Source organism: Dendrobates tinctorius, unplaced genomic scaffold (genome assembly GCF_039654945.1).
Source record: "Dendrobates tinctorius isolate UK_male_01 unplaced genomic scaffold, ASM3965494v1 ptg000097l, whole genome shotgun sequence".
Taxonomy (NCBI): domain Eukaryota; kingdom Metazoa; phylum Chordata; class Amphibia; order Anura; family Dendrobatidae; genus Dendrobates; species Dendrobates tinctorius.
In genome coordinates, this window is record NW_027361765.1 from 29,739,596 (window position 1) to 29,760,296 (window position 20,701).

The 20,701-nt window shown below is 49.2% G+C and overlaps 1 protein-coding gene across 3 annotated transcripts in view; it reads left to right on the top strand.

The window, feature by feature from the left end:
• The window catches only part of NEDD4 (NEDD4 E3 ubiquitin protein ligase), a 209,801-nt gene that overhangs the window by 159,918 nt on the left and 29,182 nt on the right, over nucleotides 1-20,701 (top strand). For all 3 annotated transcript variants that reach the window (XM_073587011.1, XM_073587009.1, XM_073587010.1), the window contains 6 exons: nucleotides 1,462-1,516; nucleotides 1,594-1,652; nucleotides 3,341-3,406; nucleotides 4,742-4,971; nucleotides 5,879-6,000; nucleotides 19,663-19,733. In XM_073587011.1, the coding sequence (XP_073443112.1) occupies nucleotides 1,462-1,516; nucleotides 1,594-1,652; nucleotides 3,341-3,406; nucleotides 4,742-4,971; nucleotides 5,879-6,000; nucleotides 19,663-19,733 (603 nt within the window). The remainder of the gene's footprint in view (nucleotides 1-1,461; nucleotides 1,517-1,593; nucleotides 1,653-3,340; nucleotides 3,407-4,741; nucleotides 4,972-5,878; nucleotides 6,001-19,662; nucleotides 19,734-20,701) is intronic.

Here is a 20,701-nt window from a genome sequence, read left to right on the forward strand (position 1 = left end):
ATAACTTCCTAACAAAAAAAAATTTTGGTTCTAAAATTGTGCTGATGTAAAGTAAACATGTGGGAAATGTTAGTTATCAAGTTTTTTGTGTGCCGTATCTCTGTGATTTAAGGGCATAAAAATTCAAAGTTGGAAAATTGCGAAATTTTCAAAATTTTTGCCAAATTTCTGTTTTTTTCACAAATAAACGCAAGTTATTTGAATGAAATTTTACCACTAACATGAAGTACAGTATGTAACGAGAAACGAGTTATGACCTCATAAAGGTACAGTGGTCAGAATTGTAAAAATTGGCCCGGTCATGAACGTGCAAACTACCCTTGGGGGTGAAGGGGTTAAAAGGGTTCTCCATCAAATACTTATGGCTTATTGATTTTGTTGGCACACTGGTCCGATGGGTAATGTCAACGCACAGTACTCATGCCACGGTTCTTACTGTATTGCCAAAAATTGTGCTGCAGAAACTGCATGAGGTCTACCACTACTTGCAGTGGGTTTGCTAGTTAATTTGGCAGTCTGTGGTCTCCGAGATGTTTTCTGATGTACCCTTCTTGTACAGCACAACTGTTACTTTGGAAAATGCCCTAAGGGTATGTTTTCTTTGTGGCGCATTTGCTGCGGATTGGATGGTGCGTACAGCCGCAGTGTCCAGATGTTACAGCATAGTGAACGGGATTTTATGAAATCCTGTCTCCACTATGCGTACAAAGGCACAGGTGGCAGACCTGCGTATGCGCACATGTGGCGCGTCTTTCTAAACCACAGCATGTCTATTTATCTTGCGGAGACGCTCAGTCTACACAATATAAAAAGCACCGTCTATGTATAGGATGTGGTGCTTCCGCATGTGTTCAATGAACACATGCGGAATCACCACGCGTACAAAGCCGGCAGCGCTTTGGACGGAGCAGTCATGTGCCGCGTCCATAGCGCTGCTGGAAAAAGCCTGTGGAAACATACCCCAAGGGGTAACCCAACTGCATTCAATTGAAATGGGTTTTGTGTATGTAATGTGAATATCAAGAATGTTTATGGGGACAGTGACAGATATGAGTGATGACAACCTTTGTACTGTGCTGTGGGATATTCTTCCACTACATAAACAACAGTGGTAACCAATCTATCACCAAAACCTGTTGTATGGGCAGCACGGTGGCTCAGTGGCCAGAACTGTGGTTTTTCAACGCTGGGGTCCTGAGTGATGAAGAGTCTGTATGTTCTCCCCGTGTTTGTGTGTGTTTCCTTTGGGTTCTCCAGTTTCCTCCCCTACTCCACAGACCTACTGATAGGGAATTTAGATTGTGAGCCCAAGTGGGGACCTTGATGTCTGTAAAGCGCTGTGGAAATGAATGCTGCTAAATACAATATTAAACAAGGTTATGTATGAAGCTCACTGGTCTGGATACACTTGTACTGATTCTCATTGTGCCATACTGACCTGTTTCTGGTTCTCCCATGCAGCCTGGTTGGGAAGAGAGGACGCACACGGATGGCCGAGGCTTTTATATTGACCACAGTAAGCAAATGTCTGTTTCTAAATAATAGTCTTATTTGATTTCTAAAGAAAATAAAGCGCATTCCTATTTCTTCCAGACACAAAGAAGACTCAGTGGGAAGATCCGCGCTTAGAGACCGCCGCAATAACCGGACCGGTCAGTACAAGTGCACTCTATTATTTTGTGCCCTTACAGCCCAGTCATTGCTTTGCTGGGTTGTCAGCCATCACTTCTGAGCACCCACAAGTAAATGGCATGGCAGCTCATAGCATTATTGCTGAATGTTTCTTGTGACGCCTCTGTCACTGCACCATGTTTACAAGGCAGCAGCTTGTATAAGGTGTGAAAAGTATGCTAATATGGCCGCTGTGTAATATATTGCACCTCACACCATCTGGGAAATTACCTTAAGCACTTGTATCCATAGCCCCTGGTTGCAGTGAGGGGGTGGGGATTGAGTTTCATTCTTGGCTGTCTGAACTTTTTTTTGACTGAGTCAGAATGATCGGTCCTTACAGTGAAGAAGTGTTAGGGAGAGTCCTTATTAGCAAGGGGTAACTGACCTGGCCATGTGACGTCCCTATTAGACAGCAGGATGTCTCCAAGCTTGCAGTAAGTACGTCTATATACATAGCGCACGGTCAGTTCTTTGCCTGATTTGCCAGTATTGACAGACGGGATACCTACTATGTATAGATGTCCATGAGACTTTGTGGACAAGGTGCAGATTAAAGGTCATAAAGCATAATGTATAATGCACAATGGGAGCAAAATGTAACTATAATCAAATCTGATGCCGTGCCATTCCTTATTCCATAAATGTTACTCCACTCCCCGACTGGAGTAAGATTTGTGGCGAGGCGCACACGGAAGCGTACTGTACTCGTCTGACACTCTTGATCCATTAAGAGGCGTGAACCACTTAATCAGAAGCATCTGATTCCAGCACACCACCTTGTGCAGATCAGTGTGAGAAACGCCGGTTTTGATGAATCGGGCCTGCTTTTTTTTTTTTCTTTAAACTTTTGGACAACCACAGCTTAATCACTTTGGGAACCAAGTAAACTAACAACAATGGATGTTCACCACCTGCAGCATTGTAGTTCCATTGATGTCCGCACCCCTGTGGGAGGTGAGGATCCAATGCTTTAGTGTTAATTGTGGTCCTGAATTGATTCAGCTGGGCTCCTCACTACTGGACGACCCACCTTAAAGTACTGTTCTGAACATCTCCAGTGTCCTATCGTGGCCTTGGCTTCTGTGCAGTATTCATCTCGTGCTAAAATAGCAAATGTGTGGTGTTGGGGGTTTATTTGTACAGCGGAAATGATTTTCAACAGTTTTACATGATCAAAATAGTTTTTTTTTTTCAAAGTCCCTGCTGATATATACAAAGCCACCAATATGTATAACACTGTTACAGGTAATTCACAAGAAAATCAGGCTAAAATCTGGTGGGGTTTTTTTCACATTTTTATTTATTTTTTTTTCAATGCTTTTGCCATATTAAATCTCATGGACCACACATCTAAAAATCATTTGTTGATCTAATGCCGGTAGGCAAAAATGTACAAAACTGAACATGAAGTTTGTAGTTTAACACTCTGATCAGACTGTATGAAGCCCCCTGCCGCATTGCAGTGACCCTGTCAAGGGAGCACTCGATGTGGCAAGAGGAGACCTCATGTGTTCTCTTCCAGCATTAGTTTGCCCCCTAGCGTGCAAAAGTAAAATAGCTTCTGTCACCTTGAATAAGAGTAAGGAAACTCGTTTTTGTTTTTATAGATTTTTATTAAGCGAATAGTAAAGTTGAGTGCGATGTTAAACTCTTATTTGATTTCTAGGCTGTACCTTATTCTCGGGATTACAAAAGAAAATATGAATATTTCCGTAAAAAGTTGAAGAAGCAGGCAAGTGTAATCCAAGGTGTTTTCTACATATTTGGATTTGTACAAAGTTTAGTTTATTTCTTGCCAGGCAGGTGGGAAGCATGACAGCTGGTTGTGGAGGTTTGCAATTTACTGCTTATTAAAAATTGCAGACATTCTTCAGTTTTTAACACTTTGATTTTGTTTGCAATGATGTCTGCCTGCCAATGCCGTGAAGCTTCTAAGCGTTGACAGTGGCTAGAATCGGAAGGCAAGAGCACACTCGCTGGCGGACACAGACAGAAGATGGGCCCCTGAGCATGAACAGTATAAGGGGCCTATGCAGTACAGTAGATCATCAGAATCCACAACTACATCTGCTTTAGAGGTCAGAATGGGCCATCTTACCTCTTGGGCACCAATTGATATGTTCACTCCGAGTGCATTCCAGCAGTCTCGCCAACTTCAAAACAGCGCTTACAAGCCCAACAGAAAGTCACTTGTAAGCACTGCTCATGTGCTGCTGCCTAGCAATGATTGTCGGTCTCCAGGGCGACATGCTGGATACAAAAATGTTAATACTGCAAAAATGGATGAAAAATTTAATAAGCAGTAAAGTGCAAAATTGCTTGTATTTGCAAGCATTTACCAACAATATCCATGTAAGAAGATTTGAATAACACTTAAATCACCGCATAAAAAATTAGATACTAAATTTGTCTGATATTTACCTATGAATTGAATCACATTTATCTACATCTAGGGGGTGTAATCTGCTGCCAGCCAGGTTCAGTTGCAGGGGGAAATTGTTGCACCTGATTGAGTAACTGTTCAGGCCGGCCATATTGTCGCATCGATGGTCTGAACGTGGTTGGTGGGGGAAGTGAGCAGCACAGTAGAACAGCTCCTGTGCTGCTGTACATGTCCCAGAGCCGCGCTATACAAATCTAGGTAGATGTAGAGAATTAGCTGGGATTAGGAACTAAGAAGCTGATGGGAATTACACACGTTGCCTAGTGAACGTTTCATCCCTGTAGTCTTGGCGTATAGGCGACGCGTTGTAAACCGGAAAATTGACCTAACAGGGGAAGGGGGTGGGGGATTAAAATGGAAGTAGTTTTCAAAGTTTATTTTTGTAAGGACTACATAAATCTGCCTCTTAACAGGACGGGTTTAGACCTTCAATAATTTCTGCTGTCGTAGTTATATTTAATCTGGTGTGAAAGATTAGTGTTGTAGGGCCACTCACTTTTTACATAATTGGTATTGCAATTATGGGCCCGTTATCAGATTTGTCTTACATTTTTAATGTTCTGTTTCAATCTTGGCGTGTAAGAAATATTTTAATATATCCATATATATATTGTTTCTCTGTAGCTCGATATTCCTAACCGGTTTGAAATGAAGTTGCGTCGGTCAGCCATTTTTGAGGATTCTTACAGAAGAATAATCGCTGTGAAACGACCAGAATTTCTCAAAGCACGTCTCTGGATTGAATTTGACAATGAGAAGGGCTTAGATTATGGAGGAGTTGCCAGAGAATGGTTCTTCTTGATATCGAAAGAAATGTTCAATCCATATTATGGTCTCTTTGAGTACTCAGCGACGTAAGTGCCATGATATTTAGAGAGATCCCACTTGTTTTTTTTGTTTTTTTGAAACTTTTCCAACCATATGCAGTCTAGTGCCAGGATAATGACCTCAAGTCTATTCATATAGTGTTGTGCACAATATTGCAGGCCCATTAGTTCATAGCGCTACGATAATGACCTGAAGCCTTGTGCACCGTGTGTCAGGCCCATGAGTTCCTTTCACATGTTATTCTGCCTGTACCTAGAGAAGACACTTTTTCACCATAATCCTTTCATAGACCGGTCAGCAGCTATAGGCTTATCAGCATGAATCAAGTTTTATCAGATTTGTTTCATTTAATTTGAGGATATAATTATTCTTTTTTTTCGCATTGTCAAAAAATGGTGCTGCGGCGTTCTGGGATCAGGTTCCAATATTCCTGACTCTCATTTTGAATTACTGTAGAATACGAAGAGGTCAGCATTGCATTATTATATATCCATACCCTGCAGCTTTTGTGAGGTGGATGGAGTCGGAGTTCAGAATGTGTTATGTAGTTCTAGGGTAGTAACAAGTTACTGCCTTTACTAAAGGAATATTCTATCCTCCAAAAAGAGTATTAAAGGAGTTTCTGCTATTTTTTTATTCTTTGCCCCAGTGTCGTTTAAAAGTGTACCCCACCGGTATCCTCTCCTTTTCTTTCGATGGGTCACCATTAATTGGCTGCAGCAGTCAACTGCTGACCATACTGAAAGGGAAGACCGGTGGGGGAGACACAGTCGGCACGCAGAAGGCAGGGAGGGGATTGGTAAGTGAGTATATGTCTTTTTTTTTTTTTTTTTTTTTTTTTTTTTAACCTTACTGTTGCCGGGAGTTCCAGGTTGCATTATCTACGTCTGTTGAACTCTTGGGATACCAACAGACTTCTGTTTTTCTTCACAGTGATAATTACACTTTGCAAATCAATCCAAATTCTGGACTGTGCAATGAAGATCACCTTTCATATTTCAAGTTTATTGGCCGTGTGGCTGGGATGGCAGTTTACCATGGAAAGCTTCTGGATGGTAAGTTTAAGCTTAAGATCATTTTTCCATGATCTCACTGTTTCTCCTCCTCAGCCTTTTTAGGTCATGAGATTATAAACAGATCTGAATACAGTGGATGTGTTTTAAAGAAAAAAAATGGATGCCTTACTGACACCAGTAATCACACACCTGTGTTTTACCAGATCCATTCCCAGAATTACATAGGAATGTGAATTGGGTGTTATTTATTAATTGTGGATATAAAAAACCTGATATGAAAGCCATACAGATGTGAAAAAATAGTCATATGGAGCACTATTTGGATGAAAAATCATCTTTTCTCATTCGCCTTATTGGGGGACACAGAGACCATGGGTGTATGCTGCTGCCACTAGGAGGCTGACACTATGCACAAAAAAAGGTTAGCTCCTCCTCCGCAGTGTACACCCCACCAACCGGCAGGAAGTTCCTCAGTTTAGCTTAGTGTCAGTAGGAGGTGGACACGGGTCTTTTATTAGACCCCTATCTACCTCGTCGTGCGTCGTTCCTTTACAGGTTTCGGAGGGATACGGAGTGAACAGTCACATCCGTACTCCCACAAAGAGACTATGAGTACGGCGTGTACTGCCACCCCGTATCCTCATAGGTCTCCGCGGCAGGACCAGGAGCCTCGCACAGGTGCGTGCCAGCTATACGGACGGTCCTTGCCCCCCGCCTCCCACCATCTCGCCTACCAGAGCCTGACGGTTGGACGAGGCGTGGATTCCATAAAGACGACAGACAGCGTGGGATTCTCATGTACCTTTATTGTGGCCCCCGGCCTGGGTGAGTATGCGGTCTAGCGGTCCCCCGGCGTTTTCATCCTAAGGCGGTCGCCAGGGGACCACAGTAGGGCCTGCGCGCCCGCTTCTCCCCACGGTCGCCGCATCCATGAAGGCCCCTGTTCTTTCGGGCCTTGTTCTGCGCCCCCCCCCCCCCCTGGCAGGGGTATACAGGGGTCGGGCTGTGGGAAGCGGGGTTGCGGCCCGGTGTTGCGGCGCGTCTTCCGCGCCGACCCCCTGCTGACAGGCGGCCGGCGCTATTAATTTAGGCCCCGGCTTCTTCTCGGGCCTACCGCTGGGTCGCGGCCACGCCCCCTGCCCCTTTCATCTAAGCGGGCTTCTTTCCCGCCCGTCCTAGGCCTTCCCAGCCCCCTTGCCTCACACCAGCCTGCTATTGGACAGCGGGCGGTGCTAAGGGGATCTCTGCGGCGAGCTCCGCCCTTCTCCCTCTGGCAGCGCGCCCTTTCCCTGGTGGTCGCCATCTTCTCAGCCTGCCAGCCGGACCTCATTCCCTGCCGGTTTTCAGTCGCTGGGCCTTTTTTTCAGCCGGATTGGCCTGGCCTCATCCTGCAGCCAGATCAGAGAGCGTCGCCCTTGGGGACACCGGACCGTGAGTAGCTCTGCACCTGCAGACTGACACCCTTCTCTGCCTTCTGTCCCCCAACCGGCCGGCACTGCCTCTCTTTTCACTATGTCCAACGCTAAGTCTGATCGTACCCGCTCTGCGTCCAGCCCGACGCCGCTCAGGAGCCATCCATAGCCCCAGGGGCGAGTGAGCCCCCCATGCCGGGTTGGGCCTCCTCTCAATCACAGTCAGTGGCAGACCTCATCAAGGTGTCTCAGTCCCTAGTAGCCGTTCTGGACAAGTTGCCCTTGGGAGCTTCGGCGGGACCCAGCACGTCTCAGGACGTCCCATCTGAGCCAGCCAGCGGCAGTCGCAAGAGGCCCAGGCAGGACCTCCAGGCGGAGTCCTCCCCTCGTCCTACCTCACCCCATAGTCCCCAGCAGTCTCCCTCTCGGGCCTCCTCCCCCGAGTCAGGCGAAGCGCTTTCGGAATCGGAAGGGGTCTTAGAGCTGGATTCGGACCATGATGCGAAAAATGAAGGTTACGGTGCAAAACCTCATTGCCGCGATTCACCATACCTTTGACATCGCTGACGCCCCTGCGAAATCCTCAGATCAGGAGGTTTCGTCCAGACGGGCGGAAACACCATCCAGGGTGTTTCCCTTCCATTCTGAGTTTGGAAAGATTTTTACAAAGGAGAGAGAAGACCCGACCAGACGCTTTCAAAGAGGAAAGCGTCTCGGCGTGCTGTACCCGTTTGCTAAAGAGCTCACGGACAACTGGGCCGCTTCTCCCTCGGTGGACCCTCCCGTGTCCAGACTTTCTAATAATACGGTCCTTCGCTGTCAGGTGTGGCGTCGCTAAAAGATTCTAATGATAGGATCATAGAATCTCTAGCAAAATCTGCCTTCGAAGCGGCATCAGCAGCGGTATGTCCAGTCTTTGTTTCTTCTTGGGCAGCAAAGGCCATATCCACTTGGGCAGATGACCTTCGGCAGGGCATTCTGGATAAGGCACGACCAGAGCATTTGGCCGATCTCGCCAATCAGATTTCCCATGCGGGGGATTATCTGCTTTCTGCCTCCTTGGATGCCGCATCTTGCGCAGTTCAGGTGTCACGTAACATCGTGGCAATCCGACGTACAATTTGGCTCAAGGCCTGGCAGGCGGACTTGTCCTCTAAAAAGTCTCTGACCAATCTGCCTTTTCAGGGAGTGCGTCTCTTCGGATCACAATTGGATCAGATTATTAAGGACGCTACCGGAGGTACGAGTTCTCTTCTCCCCTCCAAGCCTTGCAGACCTCCTCCAAGGCGTCAGTTTCGTCCCTTTCGGACTTTCCGCCGTTTCAATACGGCGGAAAACCCTTCCAACCAGCAAAGGCCTCAGGCACGTCAGGAAAGAAAGAAGGTTTCCTTCAGGCCCACTCCGTCCTGGCGGTCCCACTCTTCCCAGGGAAGACCGTCCAGATCTACATCTGGACGGTCTACGTCCGCATGACTACCATCGGTCTCCCGTGGGTCCCTTCCAATTGGGAGGTCGACTTCTCTTCTTCAGCGACGTCTGGCTCGCCTCAGTAGAGGACGCTTGGTTGGGTCAGAAAGGTTGTATCAACAGGATACAAAATAGAGTTCATTTCTCTTCCACGGGATCGTTTCTTACAATCCCGTCCGCCGAGGGATCCGGCCTTGGTCCCTGGGTTCGGTTCGGCCATCGCCTCTCTTCTCAGTTCCGGGGTGATTGTGCCCGTTCCCGAATCGGAACGCTTCACAGGGTTTTATTCAAACCTGTTTGTGGTGCCGAAAAAGGACGGGAGAGTTCGACCCATCTTGGATCTCAAGTTACTCAACAAGAGAGTTCGCCTTCGCCACTTCCGGATGGAGTCAGTTCGCTCGGTAATTGCTTCCATGGAGGAGCAGGAATTCATGGGTTCCATAGACATCCAAGATGCCTATCTACATGTGCCCATATTTCCCGGACATCAGAAGTTCCTGCGGTTTGCGATTCTTCACGAACATTACCAGTTCGTCGCGCTTCCTTTTGGGCTCTCCACCGCTCCCAGAGTCTTCACGAAGATTATGGCGGCGTTGATGGCCTTGTTGAGGATCAGAGGTCTCGTTCTTTTTCCGTACCTCGACGATATCCTGATCAAGGCCCCCTCCTTTCAACAGGCCCGCCTAAGTGTGGCGATCGTTCTAGACACCCTGTCCAGTTTTGGGTGGATCGTCAACCGGGAAAAGTCCTGTCTGGTCCCTACTCAACGCCTTGTGTTTCTGGGCCTTCTTTTCGACACTCGTCGGTCAAGGGTATTTCTCCCACAAGACAAGATTCTTTCCCTGCAGCAGGGCGTGCGATCATTACAGATCACACGATTTCCATTCCTCAGGACAGCCATGAGGGTCCTGGGGAAGATGGTGGCGGCGATAGAGGCAGTTCCCTTTGCCCAATTTCACACCAGGCCACTCCAGCAGGCCATTTTGTCCAGGTGGAACAGGTCGGCTCTGTCTCTGGATCGTCCGGTTCGCCTTTCCTGCCGGATCAGGCGGTCTCTCAACTGGTGGTTGACGTCTCCCCTCATTCTCTTGGGGCGGTCTTTTCTTCCCGTTCACTGGCAGATTGTCACTACGGACGCCAGCCTCATCGGCTGGGGTGCAGTGTTCTGCAATCACACTCATCAGGGTAGATGGTCGACTCCGGAATCAGCTCTGCAGATCAATGTCCTAGAGATACGGGCGATCCATCTAGCTCTCGTCCACTGGGAAAGGCGCCTCAAGGGCCTGCCTGTCAGGATTCAGACAGACAATGCCACAGCGGTGGCGTATATCAACCGCCAAGGGGGGACACGGAGTGTCTCAGCCCTGGCGGAAGTGTCCAGAATTCTTCAATGGGCAGAGGCCTTTGTTCCAACGATTTCCGCGGTTCACATTCCCGGCGTGGACAACTGGGCCGCCGATTTCCTCAGCCGCGAGGGTCTCGCGGCAGGGGAATGGTCCCTACATCCGGAGGTGTTTCATCTGCTCTGCCGTCGGTGGGGAACCCCGGATGTAGACCTCATGGCATCTCGCCTCAACAGGAAAGTCCCACAATTTGTGTCCAGGTCTCGGGACCCTCTGGCAGTGGGCGCCGACGCTCTGGCCGTCCCTTGGTCACAGTTCGTGCTCCCCTACCTGTTCCCTCCTCTGCCTCTTCTTTCCAAGTTGTTGAAGAAAATCAAAGCAGAGGGGATTCCGGTCATCCTCATCGCCCCGAATTGGCCCAGAAGGTCTTGGTTCGCAGACATTGTCAACCTTCTCGCGGACGCCCCCTGGAAGCTTCCCGACGGGCAGATCTGCTGTCTCAAGGCCCGATTTGCCACCCCAATTCTCGGTCGCTCAATTTAGCGGCGTGGCTGTTGAGACCGAGGTTTTGAGACGGGCAGGATTCTCTGATCGGGTAATTCATACCATGATCCGCGCCAGAAAGCCTTCTTCTTCGAAGATCTATTACCGTACTTGGAAAGCCTATTTCTCCTGGTGTGAGGCCAATGACATCGCGCCCTTGGTTTTTTCGCTCCCTTCTATTCTGGCGTTTCTTCAGGCAGGGCTGGATGCGGGGCTTGCTCTCAGTTCCTTGAAGGGTCAAGTTTCGGCACTGTCCATTTTATTTCAGAAAACGCTGGCCTCCCGGCCCCAGGTCCAAACCTTCCTCCAGGGTGTGGCTCACACGGTTCCTCCGTACCGAGCTCCCGTGGATCCTTGGGATCTTAATTTGGTTCTTCAGGTTCTGCAGGGTCCTCCTTTTGAACCTCTCAGGGATGTTTCCCTTTCCTTCCTTTCTTGGAAAGCGGCCTTTCTGGTGGCCATTACCTCCATCCGGCGCGTGTCGGAATTAGCGGTACTTTCTTGCCGCTCTCCTTTTTTGGTCTTTCATCAGGACAAGGTAGTTCTGCGGCCTCCGCCCTCTTTTCTTCCGAAGGTGGTATCTTCGTTTCACCTCAATGAGGACATTGTTCTGCCATCCTTCTGCCCGAGCCCAGCTCACCCTCGGGAGCGGTCTTTGAACAAGCTGGACCTAGTCAGGGCATTGAGAGTCTATCTAGCCCGGACGACTTCCTTGCGGAAGTCAGACTCTCTGTTCATCACCCAGCCTCAAAGGCCACTATTGCGCGCTGGATCAGATCGGCAATTTTGGAGGCATACCCGGTCAAGCATCGAGTGGCCCCTCCAGGGATCAGAGCGCACTCTACCCGGGCGGTGGGTGCCTCCTGGGCGGTGCGCCACAGAGCTTCCGCGCTGCAGCTTTGCAAGGCTGCAACGTGGTCATCGGTTCACACCTTTGTGAAATTCTACAGGGTCCACACCTACGCTTCGGCGGACGCCAGCCTAGGTAGAAGGATTCTGCAGGCTGCGGTAGCGAGTCCACTGGCCTGATGGAAGTTTGTTTCCCACCCCAGGGACTGCTTTGGGACGTCCCATGGTCTCTGTGTCCCCCAATAAGGCGAACGAGAAAACAGGATTTTTTGGGTTGCTTACCGTAAAATCTGTTTCTCGGAGCCTTCATTGGGGGACACAGCACCCTCCCATGTTCTACAACTCCTGTTCTTATGTTTGTCGGTTTGTTACAGTTGAGTTGTTTGTTCTGTTTTCAATCTATTCTGTTACTTCTACTGCTTTCTCACTAACTGAGGAACTTCCTGCCGGTCGGTGGGGTGTACACTGCGGAGGAGGAGCTAACCTTTTTTTGTGCATAGTGTCTGCCTCCTAGTGGCAGCAGCATACACCCATGGTCTCTGTGTCCCCCAATGAAGGCTCCGAGAAACAGATTTTACGGTAAGCAACCCAAAAAATCCTGTTTTTATTCTGGGGAAAAAAACGACAATTTCTCGTTCGCCTTATTGGGGGGACACAGAGACCATGGGTGTATGCTGCTGCCACTAGGAGGCTGACACTATGCACAAAAAAGGTTAGCTCCTCCTCCGCCGTATACACCCCACCGACCGGCAGGAAATTCCTCAGTTTAGCTTAGTGTCAGTAGGAGGTGGACACGGGTCTTTTATTAGACCCATATCTACCTCAGTGTGCGTCGTTTCTTTGCAGGTTCCGGAGGGATACGGAGTGAACAGTCACATCCGTACTCCCACAAAGAGACTATGAGTACGGCGTGTAATGCCACCCCGTATCCTCATAGGTCTCCGCAGCAGGACCAGGAGCCTCGCACAAGTAGGTGCCAGCCGCACGGACGGTCCTTGCCCCCCGCCTCCCACCCTCTCGCCTACCAGAGCCTGAAGGTTGGATGAGGCGCGGATTTCATAGAGACAGCGTGGGATTTTCAGGTACCTTTATTGTAAGGCCCCCTGCCTGGGTGAGTATGTCAGTCTTCCCCCGGCGTTTTCTCTTGGAGCGGTCGCCAGGGGGACCACGTTAGGGTCCCTGCACGCCCCGCAACCCCCCACGGACACCGCATCTATGCAGGCCCCGGGTCTTCACGGGCCTCGTTCTGCGCTTCCCCCCCCTTTTTTCCATCTCGGCAGGGGTAGCGCTGGAGTCGGGCAGTTCTGGGCAGGGACGCGGCCCGATGTTGCGACGCGTCTTCCGCGCCGACCCCCTGCTGACAGGCGGCCGCCGCAACTAATTTAGGCCCCGGCTTGTGTTCGGGCCTACCGCAGCGTCGCGGCCACGCCCCCCGCCCCTTTCTACTAAGCGGGCTTCACTCCCGCTCTACCCAGGCCCTCCCCCCGCCTTTCCCTCTCCTGCCCAGCATATTATGGCTAGAGGGCAGCAATTATTAACCCTGCGAGGAGCTCCGCCCTTCCCCGGGACCTGCGCTTTTCTACAGGCAGGCGCCATCTTCACAGCCTGCCAGCCGGACGCAGCTGGAGAGGCTCCCCAGCCCCTGAGCAGTTTCTGCAAGCAGCTTTTTGCCTCTTTGGACGGCCAGCCGGACTTCTCCCTGATCTGCATCCCTGGACAGGTCGAGCAGCATCGTTTTTGGGGACACCGGACCGTGAGTAGCTCTGCACGGCAGACTGACCCTTCTCCGCCCTCTGTCCCCCAACCTTCCGGCACTACCTCAGGTTTTTCACAATGTCTATCCCTAAGGCTGATCGTACCCGCTCTTCGGCCCTCCCCTGCACCCTAGTCAAGTTCTTCGCATGTTCTTCGTGCAACCGCAAACTTCCCTCAGGTCAGTCCTCTCCCCTCTGCCTGGACTGTAGCAATCCAATCCAGCCCGACGCCGCTCAGGAGCCATCCATAGCCCCAGGGGTGAGTGAGCCCCCCTTGCCGGGTTGGGCCTCCTCCCTATCACAGTCGGTGGCAGACCTCACCAAGGTGTCTCAGTCCCTAGTAGCCGTTCTGGATAAGTTGCCCTTGGGAGTTTCTGCGGGACCTAGCACGTCCCAAGACGTCCCATCTGAGCCAGCCAGTGTCAGTCGCAAGAGACCCAGGCAGGATCTCCAGGCGGAGTCCTCTCCTCGCCCTACCTCACCCCATACTCCCCAGCAGTCTCCCTCTCGGGCCTCCTCTCCCGAGTCAGGTGAAGCGCTTTCGGAATCTGAAGGGATCTTAGAGCTGGATTCGGATTAGGATGCGAACATGAAGGTTACGGTGCAGAACCTCATTGCCGCGATTCACCATACCTTCGACATCACTGACGCCCCTGCGAAATCCTCAGATCAGGAGGTTTCGTTCAGACGGGCGGAAACACCTTCCAGAGTGTTTCCCTTTCATTCCGAGTTTGGGAAGATTTTTACCAAGGAAAGGGAAGATCCGACTAGACGCTTTCAAAGAGGAAAGCGTCTCGGCGTGCTGTATCCGTTCGCTAAAGAGCTCACGGACAACTGGGCCGCTTCTCCTTCAGTGGACCCTCCCGTATCCAGACTCTCTAATAATACTGTTCTTCCGCTGTCGGGTGTAGCGTCTCTAAAAGATTCTAATGACAGAATCATAGAATCCCTAGCAAAGTCTGCCTTCGAGGCGGCATCTGCGGCGGTATGTCCAGTCTTTGCTTCATCTTGGGCAGCAAAGGCTATATCCGCTTGGGCAGAGGACCTTCGGCAGGGCATTCTGGATAAGGCACAACCGGAGCATTTGGCCGATCTCGCCAATCAGATTTCCCATGCGGGGGATTATCTGCTTTCTGCTTCCTTGGATGCCGCATCTTGCGCGGTTCAGGTGTCAAGCAACATCGTGGCAATCCGACGTACAATTTGGCTCAAGGCCTGGCAGGCGGACTTGTCCTCTAAAAAGTCTCTGACTAATCTGCCTTTTCAAGGAGTGCGTCTCTTTGGGTCCCAATTGGACCAGATTATTAAGGACGCTACCGGAGGTACGAGTTCTCTTCTCCCCCAATCCAAGCCTCGCAGACCTCCTCCAAGGCGTCAGTTCCGTCCCTTTCAGTCTTTCCGCCGTTTCAATGCGGCGGAAAACCCTTCCAACCAGCAAAGGCCACAAGCACGTCAGGAAAGAAAGAAGGTCTCCTTCAGGCCCACTCCGTCCTGGCGGTCCCACTCTTCCCAGGGAAGACCACCCAGATCTAGATCTGGACGGTCTACGTCCGCATGACTATCATCGGTCTTCCGTGGGTCCCTTCCAATTGGGAGGTCGACTTCTTTTCTTCAGCGACGTCTGGTTCGCCTCAGTAGAGGACGCTTGGGTCAGAGAGGTTGTATCGACAGGATACAAAATAGAGTTCGTTTCTCTTCCACGGGATCGCTTCTTCCAATCCCGTCCGCCACGGGATCCTGCCTTGATCCCGGGGTTCGGTTCGGCCATCGCCTCTCTCCTCAGCTCCGGGGTGATTGTGCCCGTTCCCGAATCGGAACGATTCACAGGGTTTTATTCAAACCTGTTTGTGGTGCCGAAAAAGGACGGGGCGGTTCGACCCATCTTGGATCTCAAGTTACTCAACAAGAGAGTTCGCCTCCGCCATTTCCGGATGGAGTCGGTTCGCTCGGTGATTGCCTCCATGGAGGAGCAGGAATTCATGTGTTCCATAGACATCCAAGATGCCTTTCTACACGTGCCCATATTTCCCGGACATCCGAAGTTCCTGTGGTTTGCGATTCACCACGAACATTATCAGTTCGTCGCGCTCCCTTTCGGGCTCGCCACCGCTCCCAGGGTCATCACGAAGATTATGGCGGCGTTGATGGCCTTGTTGAGGATCAGAGGTCTTGTTCTTTTTCCGTATCTCGACGATATTCTGATCAAGGCTCCCTCCTTTCATCAGGCCCGCCTAAGTGTGGCGATCGTTCTAGACACCCTGTCCAGTTTTGGGTGGATCGTCAACCGAAAAAAGTCCTGTCTGATCCCTACTCAACGCCTTGTGTTTCTGGGCCTTCTTTTCGACACTTGTCGGTCAAGGGTATTTCTCCCACAAGACAAGATTCTTTCCCTGCAGCAGGGCATCCGATCACTACAGATCGCACGGTTTTCATCTCTCAGGACAGCCATGAGGATTCTGGGGAAGATGGTGGCAGCAATAGAGGCAGTTCCCTTTGCCCAGTTTCACACCAGGCCCCTCAAGCAGGCCATTTTGTCCAGGTGGAACAGGTCGGCTCTGTCTCTGGATCGTCCGGTTCGTCTTTCATGCCGGATCAAGCGGTCTCTCAACTGGTGGTTGACGTCTCCCCTCATTCTCTCGGGGCGGTCCTTCCCAGATTCACAACGGACGCCAGCCTCATCGGCTGGGGTGCAGTGTTCCGCAATCACACTGTTCAGGGTCGATGGTCGACTCAGGAATCAGCTCAGCTGATCAATGTCCTAGAGATACGAGCGATCCTTCTGGCTCTCGTCCACTGGGAACGGCGCCTCAAGGGCCTGCCTGTCAGGATTCAAACAGACAATGCCACAGCGGTGGCGTATATCAACCGACAAGGGGGGACACGGAGTGTCTCAGCCCTGGCGGAAGTGTCCAGAATTCTTCAATGGGCAGAGACCTTTGTTCCAACAATTTCCGCGGTTCACATTCCCGGCGTGGACAACTGGGCCGCCGATTTTCTAAGCCGCGAGGGTCTCGCAGCAGGGGAATGGTCCCTACATCCGGAGGTGTTTCATCTGCTCTGCCGTCGGTGGGGAACCCCGGACGTAGACCTCATGGCGTCTCGCCTCAAAAGGAAGGTACCACAATTCGTGTCCAGGTCTCGGGACCCCCTGGCAGTGGGCGCCGACGCTCTGGACGTTCCTTGGTCACAGTTCGAGCTCCCCTACCTGTTCCCTCCCCTGCCTCTTCTTCCCAAGCTGTTGAAGAAAATCAAGGCAGAAGGGATTCCAGTCCTCATCGCCCCGAATTGGCCCAGAAGGTCTTGGTTCGCGGACATTGTCAACCTTTTCGCGGACGCCCCCTGGAAGCTTCCCGACAGGGCAGATCTGCTGTCGCAAGGCCCGATTTTGCCACCCCAATTCTCGGTCGCTCAATTTAACGGCGTGGCTGTTGAGACCGAGGTTTTGAAACGGGCAGGATTCTCTGATCGAGTGATTCATACCATGATCCGCGCCAGAAAGCCTTCCTCTTCCAAGATCTATTACCGTACTTGGAAAGCCTATTTCTCCTGGTGTGAGGCCAATGACATCGCGGCCATGGTTTTTTCGCTTCCTTCTGTTCTGGCGTTTCTTCAGACAGGGCTGGATGCGGGGCTTGCTCTCAGTTCCTTGAAGGGTCAAGTTTCGGCACTGTCCATTTTATTTCAGAAGACGCTGGCCTCCCGGCCCCAGGTCAAAACCTTTCTTCAGGGTGTGGCTCACACGGTTCCTCTGTACCGAGCGCCCGTGGATCCTTGGGATCTTAATTTCGTTCTTGGGGTTCTGCAAGGTCCTCCTTTTGAACCTCTCAGGGTTGTTTCCCTTGCCCTCCTTTCTTGGAAGGTGGCCTTTCTGGTGGCCATTACTTCCATCCGACGTGTGTCGGAATTAGCGGCCCTTTCTTGCCGCTCTCCCTTTTTGGTACTTCATCAGGACAAGGTAGTTCTGCGGCCTCCGCCCTCTTTCCTTCCGAAGGTGGTATCTTCGTTTCACCTCAATGAGGACATTGTTCTGCCATCCTTCTGCCCGAGCCCAGCTCATCCTCGGGAGCGATCCTTGAACAAACTGGACCTGGTCAGGGCATTGAGAGTCTATCTAGCCAGGACATCTTCCTTGCGGAAGTCAGACTCTCTGTTTATCATTCCAGACGGTGCAAGGAAAGGTCACCCAGCCTCAAAGGCCACTATTGCTCGCTGGATCAGATCGGCAATTTTGGAGGCATACCGGGTCAAGCATCGTGCAGCTCCTTCAGGGATCAGAGCGCACTCTACCCGGGCGGTGGGTGCCTCCTGGGCGGTGCGCCACAGAGCTTCCGCGCTGCAGCTTTGCAAAGCTGCAACGTGGTCTTCGGTTCACACTTTTGTGAAATTCTACAGGGTCCACACCTACGCTTCAGCGGACGCCAGCCTAGGTAGAAGGATTCTGCAGGCCGCGGTGGTGAGTCCACTGGCCTGATGGAAGTTTGTTTCCCACCCCAGGGACTGCTTTGGGACGTCCCATGGTCTCTGTGTCCCCCAATAAGGCGAACGAGAAAACAGGATTTTTTGGGTTGCTTACCGTAAAATCTGTTTCTCGGAGCCTTCATTGGGGGACACAGCACCCTCCCATGTTCTACAACTCCTGTTCTTATGTTTGTCGATTGGTTACAGTTGAGTTGTTCGTTCTGTTTTCAATCTATTCCGTTACTTCTCCTACTGCTTTCTCACTAACTGAGGAATTTCCTGCCGGTCGGTGGGGTGTATATGGCGGAGGAGGAGCTAACCTTTTTTGTGCATAGTGTCAGCCTCCTAGTGGCAGCAGCATACACCCATGGTCTCAGTGTCCCCCAATGAAGGCTCCGAGAAACAGATTTTACGGTAAGCAGCCCAAAAAATCCTGTTTTTTCATATGCTGATTTAAACCCAAATTTATACAAATTGAAATGCTGCTGCTACATTGTGGCATACATTGGTATCACAAATGTATTTATACATAAGCAGGATAGATTTGATAACCAAATTTGTGCTGAAATAGAGTATTGATTTAAAACATAACTTGGTCATTGGCAAAATATAGCCTAATTAGTATAAAATGCAGTACAATTTCAGTTATGAGGCACAATCAGTCACACAGCTTTAATTTACAGAACAATCTTATTTTCTGGATCCATGATCTCTGCAGAAGTCTGGCAAATGTTTTCCAACTTTTTTTAATCCTTTATTTCTTCTTTACACTTAAATATCCACCTCTGCTTGTAAATATTTTCAAACTAATGCTCCTCTGCTCCTGCTTGCTGGTATGGTCACGTCTCTTGCTTAAACTGTGCACTCTCCCTTGTTACAAGCAGAGTGAGCTTTCCCTCCACAGTATGGGGGGAGCGCAGGGGCACAGAATCTGGCTGGATCCAGCAATCTGGCATTGCAAATGCTGCTCTAGGAAACTGGACACTTCTGACTTCAAAGGTGGCAGGTTACCTAGGCAGCGAACAGTAAATTATGGAAATAAAAATCCCTATGTTCTTCAGAATGAAGAGGATTTTTTATTAAAGGGTAGATTGCAAAGTTGCTTTTAACTCGATTAACAAGTTGAGACAAACCCTTTAAAACTTTGTTTTTGTTTGGGCCTACTTTTATACTTTACTTTGGGATTTAATAGTGCTTTCATAATAGTGTGATCGGACAGACCGGCATGGTTCTGAGTTGTCCAAGAGGTAGATGGAAAGTGAATCAACAAAACGAAGTCTAAATCAAATCAATATTTGGAATGACCATCCTTTGGCTGATATCCTTCTCGGTACACTTACATTCGGGTTTTGAAGTAACCCTGCATTGAGGTTGTTCCAAAATTGTTGAAGGACCAACCAAAGATCTGCTGTGTATGTATGCTTGTGCAGTTCCTTCTGTGGTTGCCTGTAATCTCCCTGCCAAGTGCCTTCAAAAAGTTTTTGCAAGTGTGCCTACAAAGATTGAAGGCAAAGGGCAGTCACAGCAAAGATTGATTTAGATTACATTTTTTTATTTTGTTCATTCACTTTGCATTTTATTAATTGATAAAAAAAAATAACTTGCATTCTTACTTTCCAGCATTTTTCCTCACCTTCCCCAAACTTTTCCACAGTAGTTTATGTAATAGTACATTTTTTTGCCAATGTGCTTTTCTAGCTCCAGTGATGTTATTTCAGATATTTGGCTCCTGGTCGGGCACCTGAAGTTGATTCTAAATACAAAAGAAAGGAAGCTGCAGGATAGTTGCTGCACAGTGCTCACAATTGTGTAATAATTGATGTTCATTATAAGTCATGCCCATATATAAAATAATTATGGTTTTCGCTCCTACAGGTTTCTTCATACGACCATTTTATAAAATGATGCTACAGAAGGCAATAACCCTGAATGACATGCAGTCTGTGGTATGTTATACTAGTTGCTGTATTGTGTATTCCCCGATGGACACAGCTACTACATGACTTTTTTTTTTTTTTTTTTTTTTTTTTTTTTACAGATATTAATAAATCTATGAATCCTTGACCGTAAACAGATATGTCACATTGTTATGGCGCAAAGCTTCTTTTTTGGAGTTTTGAGTGTGCAGCAAGTTGCTTATTGGTCCTATACTCATTATATGACAAATTTCTGCAACCAGAGGAAACCTCTAGTATTGTGGGTGGAAATCAGTAATTCACCATCTCTGGTTGAGAAACACTGCCATATGCAGTACACACGTGGTCAAAATTGTTGGTACCCCTCGTTTAATGACAGAAAAACCCATAATGGCCACAGAAATAACTTGAATCTGACAAAAGTAATATTAATCAATAATCTATGAAAATGAACAAATGAAAGTCAGACATTGCTTTTCAACCATGCTTCCATAGAATTTTTTCAAAAAAATTAAAACTCAAGAAATAGGCCTGGATAGAAATGATGATACCGCTGAAAATACCATAATGCCTGTCCTATTAAAAGAGTTTTATTTTTTTTTTTAAATTTAGTGTCTACAATCTTGTAATCAGTGAGTGGCCTGTACAGAGGGCTACAGATACTCACTGTGCTGTTTGGTGACATGGTGTGTATCACACTTAACATGGACCAGAGGAAGCGAAGGAAAGAGAGTTGTCTCAGGTGATTAGAAAGAAAAGTATAGACAAACATGTAAAAGATATAAGACCATCTCCAAGCAGTTTGATGTTCCTGTGACTATGGTTGCACATATTATTCAGAAATTTAAGATCCATGGGACTGTAGCCAACCTCCCTGGATGTGGCCGCAGGAGGAAAATTGATGTAAAATCAAAGAGACGGATAATACGAATGGTAAGAAAAGAGCCCAGAAAGCTTCTAAACAGATTAAAGGTGAACTTCAAGCTCAAGGAACATCA